We start from the raw sequence: 19,609 nt of genomic DNA on the forward strand, positions 1-19,609 counted from the left end.
AGCTTACAAGCAATCACACACACAACTCCCAATGATGTTTCCCACCATGCACGCATCCCCAGTACAACCTATACATCAAATAATGCAAATAATGCAGTTGTCAAACTCTGGCTCAAACAGATAAGGTTGAACCCGACGTAACGCAAGGAAAACTTGAAAACTTTAAAAATGTTGTTGACGTCAATTACTTGAGAAATTCTTTCACCACTTGATGTACTAACGCTGGTTGATCGGCTTGATGATTGCCTCACGTGTTGTCAATGGCAAAAGGAAATACAAAGCAGAATTAGCTTTGTTAGTTAGTTTTAATTTGTGAAAACGTGCAAAGCAAGCTGTGGTTTTAAATAGAAAAAAGGAGGTCCAAGACACTCTTCTTCAAAAATATAAAAAGCCTTTATTTAACTGGCTAATTCATCATGGAACGTTTAAAAACATCAGGAGAAGCAACCCACGTGTAGCGGCACAAGCAGCCTTCTTCAGGGTGTGGTTTTATTGCAGGTTTGCTAATGAAACCACTTGATATACCACTTGAAGTATCTTTAACATAAAGGTCACGTGTAACGGTCATGTGTAGAAGCATGATGGGACAAACAAAGCGGGGGGCTCGTATTCCGACCTCCTACACTCTCCTTCAAAATAAAGAAATGATGAACATCTACAAATGTTAGTTTTTGCAACTTCTGTTTGAGGATCACCAGGAAACTGCACTACATAGCAACTAGCCGGCTGATTTTGTGGAGAGTGGCGTAGACGAGCAAGCAAGTGTAGTTGCGAGTGCAAGTGCATGCACGGTGGGAGTTTTTGTGTGCTGATCTCTGTCGGTCTCCATCTTGCGTTTTTGTTTTCACAGTTGCTACACTGAAACCATCCCAGTCCCCTGTAAGGTGCCATAATGGGCCCAGGAAGAGCATCTGGCACTTTGAGACGGCGAAAAAAACAACATCTCCCCACGTCGATCTGCCAGCCCCCCCCCCCCCTCCCCGTCCACCATAATACCATTTTCACGTCCCATTCTCCCTTCACACCACGAAAGACTGCGCAATCACAAAAGTCCAATTAGCCAAGAGAGGAACGTCGACTTCGCTCGGGTTCCGAACAGCCAATGGCGCCAGGCGGCGTCCAGTGAGGGCCTATGGGGTAGTGGGTTCAGGTGGGTGGGACGTGGTGACAGGGTGACATGGATGGAGAACGTTCCATTTGTTTCTGGTCATTTGTGTCACCCAAAGTTTTGATTGATGATAGTCGGGATGTTTTTTCCCACTCTCCCTTGTGATTCCCACCTCTAGGGAGGGGGGGGGTTCTTGAACCCTTAAGTTTGGCCCCTAGCCCTTTACCACACAAATACACATCTTGCATAGACTTTTTGTTCCTTTCTGGGGGCCCCAGATGGCTGCTGCCCACACATCTGTATTGAAACCCCCCCCCAAAAACCAAACGCTTTAAATGTAGGCTGTGTTAGTTACACTAGCACATGCATTACATTTACATTTGTACCAATTCTCTCTGTGTTTGATGAAGGTAAGGAGAATAGAAAGGACAGTAAAAAAAAAACAAATTCCGCTAAGGTGAAGACAAAGTAGCTGAATGTAAATTTGTGCATGTGAGCGAGAGTGTAAAGAGAAAAGCCCGAGGGACGGTAGGTGTGTGGGCGTCTGAGAGAAGAACAATAGAAGCAAGGAAGGAGAGATGAGGAGCAGCGCGTTGCCAGTGAGGATTTGATTGGGTGGGTGGGTGGGTGGTTAGTGCTGGCGTGGAGTGGGGTGTGTGGGGTGGGGTGTTGGGAGAAAAAAAAAAAAAAAAAAGAAAAAAGATCTTCCCTCAAAGGCTCTGTGAGATATTCCTGGAGCGAGTAAGGGTTTCATTTGGCGTGTAGTCCTAAACAGAAAGCTTAAACCATTTAATATTCATACAGCCGGACTGGTATACTCCTGGATAGATTGCAGATAATAGAGTTTCTAAATGTGCGCCGTGGAAGTTTGTGCGGTCGAACTCCTCGGGTCTTCAAAGCGTCATTAGCATGTCAGAGGCGTTCTGCTGGGTACCCGGTTCCCTCCGTAGCAGCTGCTAGTCTGGCAAATTACTCAGTTCATGTGTGCATTGGATTGAACGTGCATCCGTGTTCAGAATGCACAAAGGAAGAGGCAGAGAGAAGGTTGCATCAAAAAAAACACCCCAGCAGAGAAAGTGTGTGTGTGTGTGTGTGTGTGTGTGCCTGTACGTGTCTAAGCTTTGAAGGCTAGAGAAATCTCCATCAGCACCTTGCTTTGGGAGCGTACAGTATTTATGTGTGTGCACGTGGGGAATGTTTGTGTGCCATGTTTGTGTGCAATTGCATAAACATGGTGTCAGAGTGATGAGATGTTCTCTCTATCCATCTGTTCGGCTGGCATTTACATCTTAGGGAGCACTACAATGGAGGAGAGACAGACAGCGAAGGATAAACAGTGCTGTGGAGAAATTCAACAATATCGTCAGTTTTGTCTGTCAATCACTGGAGTCAAAACATGCTTGGGTTCCCTTTGGAGATCTGAGACTTTGCTGGGTGCTGATCATTGTGCCATTTTGTTCCTTTGTAGTTTTGGTTGTGTTGCATTCAACTTAAGTCCCCTGTATTGCACAATAATGGACTAAAGAAGAGCATCTGGAACTTTGAGATGGCAAAAAAAAAAACAACAACAACACATCTCTCAGCTTCGATCTGCCATTCCTCACAGCCTCCTCCACCACAGGTCACATTTAATTTGCTCAGCAGTAGATCACAAAAACCCAATCAGTCAAGAGAGGAACGCCAACTTTGCTTGGGGACCAACTAGCCAACCGCATCCGGCCGAGTCTGGTGAGGGCCTGTGGTGCAGCAGCGCAGGTGGGTGTGGGTTAGAGGTGACACGGTTGCGGGGATGGAGATCTCTTCACAGTAGGTACATCTGGTCTGGCGTTCTGTTAGCTGTGACACCTGCCAGGGGGACCGCTCTTCTGCCATTACCCTATAACAGAGAAAGGATTCCTGGATCAATAGCTATGTTTACATGGACAAAAGTAATCAGAATAAATGGCCGATCGGAATAAAAATGCGTCATGTGAACAAGCCAATCAGAATATAATGATCGGATTAAACTAAATTGGAATGAGAGGGGTGTTTTATGCTGATTGATAATCCGATCAATGTGCATATAAACACTTGTCAGGCTCAAGTTAATCCATTTGAGGGAAACTGACCCGAGTGCGAATGTGAGTCCGACGTAAACGTGACGTATTTCCTTGTTGGTGAGTGGTGGAAATACATTGAGAAGCAAAACTGTCTGGACTCTGATACAACTCTTATGTTCAAATAAAAAAATAAAACAGCTCAAAATTGTTGCTTTCTCAGTAATCTTTCAAACGCAATTAGAACATCGTGCAAGTCTAGCCTGGGCGCCCGGAATTCAAACAAACTCGTATAATACAGCTTTGTTTGCTTTTTTATTGTTGTTTAGCAAAGAGGGCAGTGTCCCTCTCCACCGTCACTTTATGCATGCTCAGAATGAGGGATTGCTGCTAAGCCATGAACAATGCAGGCAACTCTCCCTGTGGCTTTATGCTATTTCAGGAGGAGTGAATGCTGCTTCTCAAGACTTGATGCAATCTGCTGGGTTTCCTTAGATAGGAACATTTTTGACCAATCTGTCTGTATGATTTGATTGAATTTGACTTTGTAAAATGCCTTGAGATGACATGTGTTGTGAATATGTGCCCTATAAATAAAATTTAATTGAATTTAATTTAATCCATCATGATGCATTAGTAACGTTGGTTGTTTCGTACGCCCCTTTTTCAGGTATGCAATGGTACTGTCTGTCACGGACTGTTTTTAACCATTTATGCATAAATTTTGCAGCACAAATGAGAACGTTTAATATTTGTTTTTTTCAACTGATAATTAAAAATTTAGCTCATAATCTGTTGTAAGGCAATGGTGATGGGACCAGGGTCATCTAATGTCATCTATAATATAGATAATATAGTTAATATAGATATAATTCAACTACATGTGAGATTTGACATTTATTTCCATTTTTCTGGCTATTATCTTAGCTTTGCTTTCAGTTAAACTTATGTATGTTTGTTTTATTTTATCTCATGCCTAATGTATTATATTGAATACCTATTAACAGTAATTCAAATTAGTTTATTTACTTAAAACCAGTTCACAACAAATGTCAATGTAAGGCCAAAGATAAAGACCAAAAGGTAAAATTTCTATACAGAAATATGGAATCAGAGCAAAGCCCAGCTGATTGCAATGAGTCATTGATTTTGTAGCATCCCTCTTTCTGTGCAAGTCTGTGATGAGTGGAAAAACAGCAACGACTCCAGCAACATGAGGGGAAACTCCAGCAGAACCCGCCTCAGTGTGAGCTGCCATCTGCCACAACTGACTAGGTTTTTATCAAATTATAACTAAGTTTATGTTTGTTTTCTCTATGTTCTTTCATCGTGGATCTAAATACATGTAATATTTATTTAATATAAATTATTTTTATAAAGTTTTGTTTGTTTTGTTTGTATGCTTCAGACTTCAGATTAATTCATCCCTTCGCAAATACTCTTTCCCTTTTCATACCTACCAGTTTGTCTCTCGCTACTTCCATTTAATGCTCACTTAAAATATTACAAGTCAGTTTATTTCTTTTGATGAATTATAGAAATAAATAATGACAGAGATGCTAAAACTCATGCATGTAATTTTAATTTGTATTGTTTTCTAAAAAATATTGGTTCCATTTCTATCTATTTTTACTGTAATGCAATACTGTATGAGATTATATCTCTTGAACAAATCAAAATAACTCTAAGTAACCTCATATTGGTAGATATCATTTGTTAGAATCATATACCTACATTTTGTTAAGGTAGACAATAAAAAAGATCACCTTAAACTATCAGTTGTCAAAGATGAATACTTGAGAGTACAAAGTCTGCTCAGAATCTCTTATGGTTGTTGCTGGTTTGACATCTGTAAACAAACAACAAACAAGCTGTAAAGGCATAAAAGGTGTTATTTAAATATAGTTTGGTTTACTAGAAATTCATGAAAATGCTTAATCACAAAAAAAAGCAAACTGAAATGCAGTGGTTTAAGTGCATAAGTATAACGTACTGCTTATAGGTAAGAAAGAGAAGGGGGAAGGGACAAAATAGCAACGCAGAAGGAGGAATTGGCAAACGTTGGATTGACCTGGCTTGACTTTAGGAGGATGTGAGAGTGAGGCTGCAATGTTCTTTGGATATGAGTGTATTTTGCTGTGTGTCTGGGCCTGTGTGGACATATACGACTGTAAGTATGAGAAACTGAGAGAGAAAAATCATTGTTCTGTTGCTTCTTATCTGCTGTCTCAGCGGAGAGCCTGTGCTGTTACCCCCCTCAGCGATGTGACCCGCCTGTGATACGGCGCGGCCTCCTCTCCGCAGATAACACAGCATCCTAAAAATACTCCTCTTTCTACCACTCTAGTCCCCTCTGTTCTCCTCACCTCCTCTGGCTCAGTGTATCTTCTGAAATCTCCCTCTCTGCCGTGAGTTAGCGCTGCCAGACTGAAACACCTCCGGGCATCTCTCGATGTCACAAAGGTCTTTTAACTCCATCTTCTCCCCTATTTATCGTCCGATGCTCCCTCTGTCAGAGGCTGTGGATGTTGCAGTGTTGCTTTGAACAACAAAAAAGTGTTGGTAAGGCTGTTACATCACAAGTTTGCTTATAATCTTCCACAATAACTCATTCAGCTACTTCAGTCACCCACAGTCTGGACACACGGGGCAGATGGCATGTAGGAGGAAACAGTGAAGACGAATCTGCCGGGCTCACATAATTATATATCAGGTGGTTTACCATGATTCCTCAATAAAGCGCAGATGAGTCCATTAGTTTTTGTGCCACGCTGCTCTGACAGTGTGGAACAATGCTTATTATGATAAACAAAAGGATCTTTTAAAAAGATCATGCCACAGCCAACTGCTTTTAGATTTTTTTTTTTATCGCTCTGTTGCCTGAACTCTCTTCTGCTCTGAAAGTGCTTTTAAAGAAAAAGACAAAACCCCTTTATGTGAGCTCAAGGAAGTTTCTTGCTAATTAAAAATGCTTTTATTCCGTGCCGCTCTGCCACATTTGACATTTAGGGTTACGGAGCTGCTGTTTTTGTTGCTTTTTGTGTGTGCTTCCGTGCACGAGCATACATGCACATCCTCTCCTTTTCTTTTGGCCCACGCCCACTCAGGTGGCCAGAGTGGGACCTTGTGTGGGTGGACAACTCAATGGTGACCCCCCTCTCTCCTTACTCTTACTCACCCTCCTTTCGTTCCCCTCCCCATGTCTCTTTTCTTACCCTGCATCGAGCAGCGTGAGCTTAAAAATGAGAAGAGGGGCCACAGAGGAGTCTACCTCACCCATTTTCTCAAGCAAATAATCCCTAAAAACCATCTAAAATTGAAATTGGCATGCATATTTTGTAATGAGAGGGGAAGCAACTTTATAGGAAGATACCTGGAGTCAGTTTATTATTATTTCAATCAAGGAAAATTTGTAAAAGTAACCCAATCAGGGTCCTTTTTATTGAGGCAGAAAAGAAAAGATGTGTAATGAAAGCTGTTACTCTTGGCGATAAACCCACAAGCGATTCCCCTTGACTGTGCCAAGCTTTTTAAGTGTCTTTTTGGCGTCATGGTGGTTTTACCGCCTGTATCACTACTATTTCAGTGCACTCTCGTGGCTCACAGCAACGTTGTTTCCACTTAAAGAAAGGAAACTCTGTTTTTTCTTTTGAACCAAATATTTTTCCACAGACCTACTCTGCAGTACTTTTGTAGAAGGAGCAAAATTTGACAAAGACTTCAGCAGGTAAGGGCTCAAATGCAACAGGTACTAAAAAGGAAAGAACTGTAAAAACAGTGGATATTGTTGAGCACCTTTCCAGTCATTTAGACTAAATACTTATTATATATTATTATTATTTATAGAGAAAGTTATTCCACATTGGAAAATAGTTCAATGCTAATGTTTTAATGCTCATGTTAAAGACAAGGACGTTTTTCAAAACAAATCTGGAAGTTATCTTTATTATTATTATTATTATTATTATTATTATTATTATTATTATTATTATTATTATTATTATTATTATTTATAAGTTATTTTTTAATAAAAGAATGAAAAAAATAAGATGACCCAATGTGTAGTAATAACTTTCTAGGGTCAGTTGTGGCATTTTAAATTAATAAAGATTAGGGATCGATTTGGAGTCCAATCACTGTATTTTTTAAATAATTGGTATGGAAAATAGTGTGACTTTTTTACATGATTGTAAAAAAGTCACACTAAATCATGCCATAAGCACACTAGACCAGTGCCTCGTTAGACCTTCCAAAGAGGCTCTTAGTAAATTTGGCTAAACATGAAACATGAAAGAACCAACTAATGTTTTTAAATAAAGATACTCAATAAATTATTCAATAAATTAGGATATTGCTGAAAAGTTTATCTAGTTTAGTAAGCCAATTCACCAGGGGAAACACATTATATAGATAAAAATTTGATTTTAGTCCTTTAATTCTTTCAATTATATTTTTTTCTTATTCCATCTAGTGCAAACATAGCATTTAAGACAATAATATTGCATCTGACCAATTAAAAAAAACATTTTTTTATGCAAGAATGAGGGTTTAATGAAAAGTATGTTTAATGCCAGCTTAAAGGTTGTTTTTAAAAGAAAAAAGAACAACTTTTTTTTAAAAACAAACAAAACTGAACAACTCTTAGAAATGCAGATTCTAATGTAGTGAATATGACTGTATAATATTGCTAATATTTTAGCAGTTTGAATATTGAATATTTGCATTGACTTTCCACAACAGAATGACACTAAAAAAAGCAATATTTTTTATTTCTCTTTTTCTTGTCATTTGGGTGGAAGCCGTATGCGTTTATTCCTAGCTCATTCCACAAATAACATAACAAAATTGTGAAAATCTATCGTCCTCTTTTTGCAAAAGCTTTATGTTTTTCTTTATTTTGAAACCTAAAAATATAAATTAAATTGTCGTTCTTTAAAATTAAAACAAATTTCCCATAGTGGATATTCATCAAAAATATAAATAGTTATTTTTTTAAAGAGTGATGTAACATCGGCTGCTCTAAATTAATTTTATTTAACTGAACTGATGGCACAAAGGGCTCTTTGGATTGTAAAGGTTGCAGATCCCTCTAGTAGACAGTAGGTTGGGCTACTGTACCATGTCTGTTCTACACCAACAAACACTTTTACACAGTGTTAAGTTTAATTAACACAAATTTATTCCTTTACAATAAAAAGTATAATAGTTTACAAACCCCATTTGGAATGTAAAAATGCTATCTGGTGGCGAAAGCGTAGCATTTTTAGGTAGCAGTCAATTGATCTGACATTTAGAGTAGAGAATGGGATAAACCAGTGTTACTCAGTATTTAGGGTGTAATGACAAAACTGAAAAGCTAGTAACCCTAATTGGGGTCATAAGCTTTACCTCACACCTTTAACTGCTTTGCTGTCTGGGATATTATCTGCCACATCCACTGCAAGTCATGTTGCCATGTATTACACAACTCATTTCAATAATCATGATCTGTTGCTGTGTGATGTCATATTGCAAAACTGTATTAAAGTTTATGTACTTTATTTTGTTGATCAGATCTGGTCATTAACAGTATTGGTTGCTGACGCTCCCTGTGTGAGTGTTGTCACCTGCTTAGTGCATTGCCGTCAGACATCCACAAACAGCTCTTGGTATATAGGAGAAAGCTGCTCATAGTGCTGTGAAGCATCACTCAATGAAGTCTGCCGTATTCAGAGAAAAACACTATGTTTACCACTGATACATGGTATTAACTGTAATATCAAAAAGTCATATTAAAACAGAAACTAGTGTTTATTTTACACTGTAGCTGTATAGGTTGAGTCAGTCGTCTTTGATAAAGCATTGCCAGAACATTTAGTTCCTGTCTTAATAAAGTTAATGCTGGTTGGAGCAGCAGATGAGAAATAATCTGCAGAAACTCATGCTGGTACAACATGTCTGTGGCCGTGCAACAAAAACAAATATGCTATAGCCTCCTATACAGTGGTGAGGGAATTACAATACTGATGAATTGTTGAGTTATATTACTGCATCTTACAGCAACCGATTTTGCAAGCATGTACATTTCATCAGCTTTATAGTGTATGAGGTATCGACCGTGGACTCAGCAATTGAAAAATGCTTCAATTTGTTTAGCAATAATTATATTAATCAATTTTCAAATAATTAATTGAATTTAAAAATCAAAACATTTTCCACCGGAAGCCTGAGATATCTAATATTAAAAGTGAAACTGGTACCTCACAATAAGTGTGCACTTGTGTATCTTTCAGGTAAAGGCAGCGAGATAAGAGGTTATGTGTTTATCAGGGATTAATAAGGGTCAGCCTCTCAAACAGGATAACTGTCCATTTTATCAAATCACCTTTGTCTTTGTCACTGTATTAAGCAGGTCACACAAGTATACACATGCACACAGAAACAAAGGGGGAACCAGAAAGCAAGAAAAAAACAAAACAGGTTTTGTACATTGCTGATATCAGTACTTGATATAACTTGACGTTTAAGGGAATCCATTTCTTTAAAACGGGATTCCTTCAATTGGTATCTTTTTTTATTACAAACAGTCTGTCATGTTATATAAAGGTGTTAGAGTTTTGGTTTTCTTTTGTGTTTGTGTTTTCAGCATTCACTTGTGCTTTATGTTCCTAAGTTCTTGGTCTTGTCATACTAGTGGATACGTCTGTGTTTTGTTTCTTATTTTTGGGCTCTGTTCTCTGTACATTTGGATCTAACAGATCTAAGAAGTATTTTTTGTTAGATCTCTGTTTGATTTTTCTTTTGGTTTAATAGTATGTTTGTGTCTCAGTTCAGCTCCACTCCTGTTATTTAGTTTCTCTTCCTCAGTCTCTCTGCACTCATTTTGCCCCAGCTACTGATCTCCTGATTAACTCTCCTGAATTCAGTGTTATTATCTAGTTGTCCCTCAGTATTCAAGTTCCTTGGTTGTTATTACCCATACACTCCTCGTTTTCTGCCCGTGACTCTGTGAGTCCTTTTCTCTTTGTGTCCTGTAAGTTTCCTTGGTTATCTGCTGCTGGTTTCTTTTTGGATTTTTGGTCCAGGTTCCAAACCTTAAATCATGACACAGCTATCCAGACAGTCTATCAAGCAGCCAGATTCACTTTTTCGAAAATCATAACTGCTTTCTTTGGCCTATGGCAATACTGCCCCCATATGGACAAAGGGAACAAAAAATTATGTTGGACCCTATTATCTAAAGCTTGAGTTTGCACATTCATTAATTTTTTACATAATTTCTCCAACAGCCAGTGGATGAAAGCGGGGTCCAGGCCCAGGTCGCCTTTTCTTTACAAGGCCAACATAGAGATGCTCAGATCACAAATAATTCCACAAACTTTCATGCCTAATGGTGACTATTAAATTGCAAATAAGTTCAATTGTGTGTTATTGGAATGTGAGAGGAAGCTCGAGTGCCTGGAGCAAACCCACGTGTTTGCAAACTCCCCACAGAAACCAACCTTCTTACTATGAAGCATCAGCAAAAACTGCTGCACCATTATTCTGCCTGACTTCACACGATTGGCTTCAAAGGATTTTGTAAACCTGAAAAGAGAGGCTTTAAACAGGGAATATAATGCTTGTTGACTGATATTATGGATCAGTTTTAAACAGCCTGAACTAAAGTAGGTCTATTAACCCAGAAAAGACAATTTCTGAAATGTTTGATCACGCTGACTTTAACAGTCAGCTCTAGACACACATTTTCGCTTAGCGCATCATCCTCAAAGATTACAAATAAGGAGTGCTAAATTGCAAGGACAACAAAAATTGCACGTGCAATAAGTGGCCGTGTTGCGAGTGCTCTACAAAGATTTAATTTGGTTCTGCCCTATTGAAATGAGTTAACTGTGTGTGCTGCTAGCAGTTTGAGAGTCGCCATAAAAGAAAGATGAAGTTCTCAGCAATGGTAATAATTATAGCAATTACAAAAAAACAACATTTATAAAAATGATAAATATAATTTATAGTGCATCTTAAAGGAGCAATAAGCAATAGTTTGTTATTTTAGTTATGTGAAGAACTAAAGGAATCTTTTCCTTCAGATGGAATATGGCATCAGACCATCTCTCTGTGTTGTTCTCCAGGCTCTTGTTTACAAAGCCGGGCCTGCTGTGTGTGCATGTACGTCCTTGTGAACAGCTTCCAGTCATGGCCCCTCCATGCCCATGAAATACCACCGTCAGAGCAGTGTAGCATAGGAGCAAAATGGCTTAGAACACGTCCAGCAGATCGAAATGTTCACTTGCTAACAACATTAACTTATGAGTTACTTCTCCACTAGACATGTTCCTCTGAAAGGTGATGTTGTGCATTTATCCTTTGCAAACATGCACATACGAGGAGACGGGTGGGGGGTGGGCTGGCTGGTTGCAGCTGGAATGGAGGTAGAGGGTTATCACACAACTTGTTTTGGTTGCAGACAGTACTCAACAGCTCACCTAGTGGTGAAAATTTGCTTATTGCTCCTTTAAGTGTCTCAAAGTATTACAAATGAAGGAAAAAAATGATTAAGAAGGTCAAAATAACATCAGTTGTATTTAACTATCAATCACAAAATTTGTAAAAGCTGACTTTTCCAAATGTTCCCATTGCGGGACAAAAAAAGGTATTCTTATTTTTATTCTTGGTCAGCTGCTCCCAGAGCTCCCTCTGACAGAGGTTAGTTCGGGAAGGGGCTGTAAGGTCAGACTTATAGCGAGATAATTGTCTGAACAGCTGGAATTACCTCCAACAAGTCTTCACAACAAACACTTGACCTGAAATATTGCAAGCCAAGGAAGCCCCATAATAACTCTATACAACAAAACTGAGCTTCGTACAACGCCCATTAAGGAAATTGAGAGAGAGAAAAAAAATCCCTCTTGCCACAAGTTATGGATGCGCAATCCAGTTTTGTTTGAATGTCATTACAGACAATAATAACACAACATTGTCACTTAATTATCATTTAAAATGATTTCAATATATTAAATATACTTTAATATATTTGTTCACATGCACAAGGACTCTCCCCACCCATTGTACCAATGCCTCCTTTCTGACCACAATGACAGCAGAAAGTTTTGCGTGCGAGTTTGCACCTGGCTTTCAAATGTGTGTCAAGTTTTGTACGGTGGGTGACGGTGCAAAATGCAGACAAGTGGTCGGAAGCCATCTGATAGTTTATCGAAATTAAGTAAACACTTACAGGCAAGGTAGCCGATGACGAGAACCAGAAACCAGGGTAGTATAATGAAGGGTCCGACAATGAAGGCGAGGAAAGCAGCAGTTTAAATGGGAGGAACCAGGGAGAGGCAGATGAGGTGTGAGGCAGATGTGGGTTTCACAACCTATATTACAGAATTAAAAAGCTAATTCTAAATGTTATTATCTACATATGTGGGGAACCTTCTCAGGAGTGGCTGACCTACAAAATTTCCTATAAGCACTTCTTGACATCTCACCCTGAGCAAAATCTAAAGCACTGAAGGCCCACTTTATGATAAGATGAGTGTTCAAAAGTCACCAATAAGAAAGAGTCCTCTGAATGGCTGAAAATAAATATAAAATGTAGATGTTTTTGGAGTGGCCTAGCCAAAGTCAGCTATTGAATATGATCAAAAAGCTTTGCCATTACTTTCAACAGCCCGTCAATTAGATTGAGTCTAGGCAAACATAATTAAAAAACAGATCTTTGTCTTTATCTGACTTTAAATTTGTTATAATTTGTATAATCTAAAACATTATGTGTGACTAATCAAACAAAATACTTTTTTACAATATTGCACTTATCAAATAAAAACAGTATTTGATAAGTACAGGATGCATTTATATCTTAAAGATGTTTTATCTTTCTAGGTCAGAGGAGATGGAGGGTGATTCATCAGTTTCTTGCAGACTAAATAGATCAAACATAGAGATAGCATGTCGGTTTATCACAACGCAATCTAAAGATTTCCGATACCGTAACCGATTACGGCATTTTCTATCTTTACTGAAACTGTTGGTTAGGATGTAGCAGTCACTATCAGATAATTTCTCAGAACCAGATTTATTTAAGAACTCCGATACAGACAATAGCTTAAAAGACTATTCTATGCACTATTGTTCTATGAAAAAAAAAGGATATTCATAGTGATGGTGAAACAAGCATGCTCACGTGTTGCTGTTGTGGCATTTAGGTTGAATCTGTTATCATAACACAGATCTTGAGTTTTGACTTTCATGATGCAATAGTGGGTTTCCTGTCCTCAATCTTGGACCTACAAAAGCAGCTCTCTGGTAAAACTTATATACGTACATGCAGAGGTTGTGTGTTTACTTTGCTCTCTTTGGATCCCGCATCAAAATCCACAGAAGCATCATGATGATCGCCATCGCCCTCTTCATCATATTGGGGATACTGACCCCAGCCCCGGCTGCTGGTAAGTGTTTTCCATTAGAATTAACTGTCCAATAAGACTGAAATACACACCATGTTAATTAGCAATCATGTCGGTTTCTTTGTGTGTGACTTTTTGACCTGTAGGATTTCGCATCAGCAAACCCTGCTGTACGAGATACAGCGATAAAGCTGTGGCATTTAAACATATCCGAGGCTATAGGGAGCAAATCTCTCTGGAGCACTGTCGCATCAACGCCATCATGTAAGATTCGCCCCATACTCTGCATTCATCTGGTTGCTAGTTGAATCCGCTGAAGTATCATTATTGCAAGGATTTGATCAGGTTTTAACACATTTGTCATGTGAAATGCATGATTTCATTCTAAAAAAACTGCAAAATAATTAACTATTTTGACAATAAATAAATAGATATATTTGAATACGTTTTTTTCTTAGTTTTCTGAGGAAAATACGTTTTCTTTTTAACTTCTCCAAAATGTGCCAACATTTAGTAATGCTCACTTAGCAAAGTTTAATCTAGTGGGATTTAATTTACCCCTAAAGTATTAACTTAAACTGGTGCTTCCATTTTCGGTCTCTAATTTATGTAATTGGTTTTGAACTTAATTTATGTTAATTTGCATTTGTTCTGGAAACAATAATACCAAAGAAAAAAATCTACCAATTCAATTCAATTTTATTTATATGGGTCCAATTCACAAGACATTTAATCTCAAGGCACTTTACAAAGTCAGTTCAATCAAACCATTCAGACAGTCTTGACAAGCAGCACCCACTCCTCTTGAAGAGCATGTAGCCACAGTGGACAGTCGCCTGCATTGGGTGGTTGACTTTATAGTAGTCTCTCGTACTGAGCATGCATGTCGCCATAGTGGAAAGGATCAATCTTACTTTACATGTATAAATTAAGATTCTGAAAAGATTTTTATAAATAATTGTTTTAAAAAGCATTGATTTTATCACAGAGAAAGAAAGAGAAATCAATCATAAATAAATAAACAGACACAAATCTCTAAAACAGCAGGTCTAATAAACCTTTGGTTCAAAATGACAATTTTACTTTGATCTTCAAATACATTGTATCCCTCTAAATTAAAATATTTTACCAGGTTCTAACATGGTTGAGATGAGAAATGCATTGATATTCTTGGAAAAGGGAGTTCCCAGAAAAAGCTATTTTAAACAGTGATAATAAAAGAAATACAAGAAAATACAACCTTTTTGTAAGCTTTCAGTTTTCCTTCTTCAAGTAAGGTCAGTGCTATGCACTTTAAAATTGTACACAACCAAGTGCAGGCAAAATTTAGACCAGGGGGTGTATACTAAGAACATGGTTTAGTTACTCTTTTTGTAACGAGTAACTAAACCAAACATTGAAAATGTATTGAAGTAAAAGTATGCAATTAAGTTCAGAAATATAGTGAAGTAAAAGTAAAAGTTATCAAAAAATGTTATACTCGAGAAAAGTATAAAGCACTCCAAAATATACTTTGTTATATTGACTGTCAAAATATACTTTTTTTGGTTTTGTCCAGAAAATAGCTTTATCTTGTGAATAGATTACTCATTTACTATAAGCTCATATGCTTCTAATGAGTGTCTAATAATGTTTCTCTGTATTCTAGTTTCTACACCACCAGTAACCACGAAGTCTGTGCGAGACCGGAGGATGAGTGGGTGAAGAAAGCTCTCGACTCGCTGAGGTAGAAGCTGCTTAGTTCACAACAGCATCTAGATTCACTTTAGGTCTAAGTGCAATCATGAGAAAAAGTGCATTTATATGCAGGGTTTAATTTTAGGAATATTTTGATTAAAACTTTCTTTTTTTTAGCGCAAAACTGAAGATGATGTCCAACAACATTGTGGGCGAAGGACTCTGAAGAGACAATCTGACAACTTTCTTTTGTCATCCATGGTGGAAGTGGGCTTTCCAAAGATTATACTGATTTGCAATATATATATATATATATATATATATATATATATATATATATATATATATATATATATATATATATATATATATATATATACATATATATATATAAATACATTTTAGAAATTTTTATCTTCTGTAGTCAAGTTTTTTATGAGAATACAACCTCTTATTAGATGTCATTGCTTTTAATACAGTCACATTCGCTAAATTAGAATACTGATAAAAAGTCAATTATTTCAGTATCTCAATTCACCGAGCTAAACATATAGTAAAATAGAAATAATAAATTACATTTATTTTTTCTCAATGGGCAAATTCATCCGCAAAGTGAAACATAAATGGAAGCATGTAGGTACACACAAAGGTAGAAATATATAAAAGAAAAAATAAGAATAGGAGACAGTGCAGTAAGGGTAAATTTGCATGGTAAGAAAAATACTGTACAGCTATTAGTTGTTAAACATAGCATAATCAAAAATGAAAGACATGCGCAACTGAACATTAATTACACACATAATGATGTTTTCAAGAATTTATTTCTGTTAATTATAGTGATTTTCTTGTTTCAGCTAATGAAAGCACATTTAAGATTATTACATCAGATCAACAAACAACATTTTGATACAGAAAATGTTTGATAAATGAAAAGTGTTGTTTGTGTATTTTTTTTTTTACCTACTAAAATGTTATTTTCAAAAGATACTTTAATGTGACAAATGGCCCTTATCGGAACGCATATTCTTATTTATTGAATATGACTGTATTTGATTTTAACTGCTGCTGGCTTAGTCATGTCGACTTATTGTAAAATTATAGAGATAAACTGAGAGTGAAAATTGCTTTAAAGGAGACATATCATGCTTTTAAAGGTCCATGACCTTGTTTAGCATTTCTGCCGCAAATACTGGGACGTAATTGTTCAAACAGAAAACAAAGAAAACCGAATGGCTGGAAATATAAAGATTTCTACATAGCTCATGGAAAAACTGCTTTCAAATTTCCGTCACGTCTAGTACACAACAAAATGCATTTAAGAGATGAAAATATGGATTTTGCATGATATGTCTACTTTAATATATATATATATTTTTTTCATAACTTAGAAAATCGTTTTACTCTTTTTGTTTATCCTTTTTGATTCTCACATTAAGTCATTGTTCATGTACTTTAACAAAATTCTTATCATACATTAATAAAATATTTATAAAGGGTTATACTGTTGTTTTAAGTTTTTATTTTGACAGTTTGTATTAAAATTACGTTTATTTAGGTTCCTCATCCAAACTGCAAAGCAATTAAACCACTTTTTTGTTGTTTTGTATCACCCACCAGGCTCTTACTCTCAGTTTTTAAATAATTTATCAGGCTTCTTTTCTGATTTAGTCTTAAACACTGACAAGATTATTATCGTGTTGGATTTTAACATTCTTGCAGACACTGAATGTGATAACCTTAGTGTAGCCTTCAAAGTTATCCTAGATTCAATTGGTTTTGCTCAAAATGTGCATAAACTGACACACTCTTGCCTTCATACTTCGGACCTGACATATGGCATTGATTGCAAATAATTAAAAGTATTTCCTCACAACCCTGTCCCAACTGACCATTTTAATTACCTTTGAGTTCAGTTTATATAAGTTTTCCATCACGAAAAGAAGGTTTCATGATAGTAGATCTTTGTCAGACAAGAGTTTGCAAAGAGTTTGTTCACCTTTTCATTTTCTCAGTATCACAGAAATACACAAGGGGCCACCATTTTATTTCTTCTCCTTCACAAACTGATGCTCTTGTTGATGGTGTAAGTTCTTCATTGCATTTTTCACTAAACAACGTAGCCCCCTTGAAAAAAAAGGTAATAATTCATAGGAAGCTGGCTCCCCGATTTAATCTAGAGCTGTGTTCTTTGAAGCACAACGCTAGGAAATTGGAGAGAAAATGGCGCTCTACAAATTTAGAGGAACTTGTATATTAGACCCAATCTCAACCAAGTTATTTAAGTAAGTATTCCCTTTGATTAATACTCCCATTTTAGATATGATTAATATATCCATAGTAAATGGATATGTACCACAGGCTTTTAAAGTAGCTGTTATTAAATATTTACTTAAGAAACCCTCTCTTAATTACGATGACTTAATGAATTACAGACCTATATCTAATCCCTTTTTCCTATCTGAGAAAATAGTTGCTAATCAAGTATGTGAAGATTTACACAGTAAAGACCTGTTTGAAGAGTTTCAGTCAGGCTTCAGAGCTCATCAAAGCACTGAAACAGCTCTGGTGAAGGTCACTAATAATATTCTCATGGCCTCATATAATGGAGTTGTGTTAGATCACAGTGCTGCATTTGATACAGTTGATCACAATATTCTCCTAGAAAGACTTGAACATACTGTAAGGGTTAAGGGAAAAGCATTACACTAGTTTAAATTTTATCTGTCTGACAGATGCCAGTTTATTCTTCTTAATAATAAATCTTCTTCAAACTCTGGGGTCACTTGTGTGCTGTATTTGGGCCAGTTCTCATATTGATATATATATATATATATATATATATATATATATATATATATATATATATATATATATATATATATATATATATATATATATATATATATATATGTGTGTGTGTGTGTGTGTGTGTGTGTGCTATAGGCTTAGGCTGCTGTAGGACATCAATATCTATATTTCTCACTCTGATCAGTTCTACTGTTCTCCAATTTTGCTTTGGTTGTTATTTCAACTTTTTACTATGTTCTCTCTGTCCTCTTTTAGTAGGTGTACCTGGCCTGGCTTTCTGTTTAGCTGTGACACCATTCAGGGGAGCAAATCATCCGCCATTACCCTCTAACATAGAAAAGATTCCTGGATGTTAATGTCTGTGCTTTTTTGCATCTCCGCTATGTCTTCTCAAACCCTCAGTTGGTCGAGGCAGATGAGTGTTCACACTGAGCCTGATTCTAAAGGGGAGTTCATCTCTCCACCATCACTTCATGCATGCTTGGTATGAGGGATTACTGCACAGCCATCAACAATGCAGACATCTGTCCACTGTGGCAACACGTTCTTTCAGGAGGAATAAATGTTGCTTGTCAAGACTTAATGCAATCTGCTGGGTTTCCTCCAGAAACTTCTAGACCAATTTGTCTGTATGGTTTGATTGAGTTTGACTTTGTAAAGTGCCTTGAGATGACAGTTGTGAATTGGCACTATATAAATAAAGTTGAATTGAATCTGAGACAAAATAATGTGAAGTATCTTTTAATCTACAATATTATAATAATAGCTGTGTAAAAAGCCATTCCACTAGTTTTTTTAAATAATAAACAAATATATGAGGGGTTACTGCTGTCTGATTTGGAATACAGAAACTGCTGCTCCAGATGGTTAATATTTTAAAGGCATCATGACAGTCTGGGTTGCCTAAAAAGGAATGCTGCCTGCATGTCTCTTGAAGGTGTCTTTAAACTTCTTAGTGACGTGTCCTGACCCTTGAGCGGCTGCAAATGCATGACAGGACTAAGAAGAAGGCAGCTTCTATTTCAGCTCAACACCCAAAGGGATTGGTGTCCCAGACTGACAAGGTGACACACTGAAGCTGTGGTGTTTTAGTTTTTAAGTAGCCACTAGATGGCAGACTAGTTCTTTAAAAAAAACACGTTGCCAAAGCCCTCACCATGGGATTTTGACCTTTTTTACCTGATTAAGTAGAAAGAAACATTTGGGAATTAGTAAATAAATAAATTAATTCGCATTTAGGTTCCCATAGACATGGTTTGATTAGTCATAATTTGATATTTACAGCATTTTAAATTACAAAACAATCCTTATTGTATTAGTTATTGTCTGTAAGGACATCCAAACAAAGGATTTTATTTGGAAAACCTGCCACTAGTACAAAAGAGCATAAAGTGGAGTAATAGAAAGAAAATAATGCACACTGGATTCTGGAACTGTGTTTATTCAGTTTATCGTACAGAAGCTGCTCTAGCAACTGTGCCATGACTCATTTCAACCTGGAAAGACTCTCAAACACAGAAGAGGCAATTAGAAAGAATTTTCTTGGTGCAGATTGACTGGATAGCAGGAGCATAACGAGACGGTCAGGGAACAGG

The 19,609-nt window shown here is 37.0% G+C and overlaps 1 protein-coding gene across 1 annotated transcript; it reads left to right on the forward strand.

The window, feature by feature from the left end:
* Positions 1-6,404: 6,404 nt before the first annotated feature.
* ccl20l (C-C motif chemokine 20-like) lies at positions 6,405-15,513 on the forward strand. Its single transcript, XM_036129407.1, has 5 exons — positions 6,405-6,871; positions 13,504-13,571; positions 13,676-13,793; positions 15,178-15,255; positions 15,384-15,513. Exons 2-5 carry the CDS (start codon positions 13,511-13,513, stop codon positions 15,430-15,432), a joined length of 306 nt encoding a protein of 101 aa, XP_035985300.1. The 5' UTR covers positions 6,405-6,871; positions 13,504-13,510; the 3' UTR covers positions 15,433-15,513.
* The last annotated feature ends 4,096 nt before the right edge of the window (positions 15,514-19,609 follow it).

This window comes from Fundulus heteroclitus, unplaced genomic scaffold (assembly GCF_011125445.2).
Source record: "Fundulus heteroclitus isolate FHET01 unplaced genomic scaffold, MU-UCD_Fhet_4.1 scaffold_165, whole genome shotgun sequence".
NCBI classification, from domain to species: Eukaryota; Metazoa; Chordata; class Actinopteri; order Cyprinodontiformes; family Fundulidae; genus Fundulus; species Fundulus heteroclitus.

Coding starts and splice junctions, on each gene's coding strand:
- ccl20l (XM_036129407.1), top strand. CDS start 13,511: ATGATGATCGCCATCGCCCTCTTCATCATATTGGGGATACTGACCCCA. Junction 13,794..15,177: donor TGTCGCATCAACGCCATCAT/GTAAGATTCGCC, acceptor TCTGTATTCTAG/TTTCTACACCACCAGTAACC. Junction 15,256..15,383: donor AAAGCTCTCGACTCGCTGAG/GTAGAAGCTGCT, acceptor TCTTTTTTTTAG/CGCAAAACTGAAGATGATGT.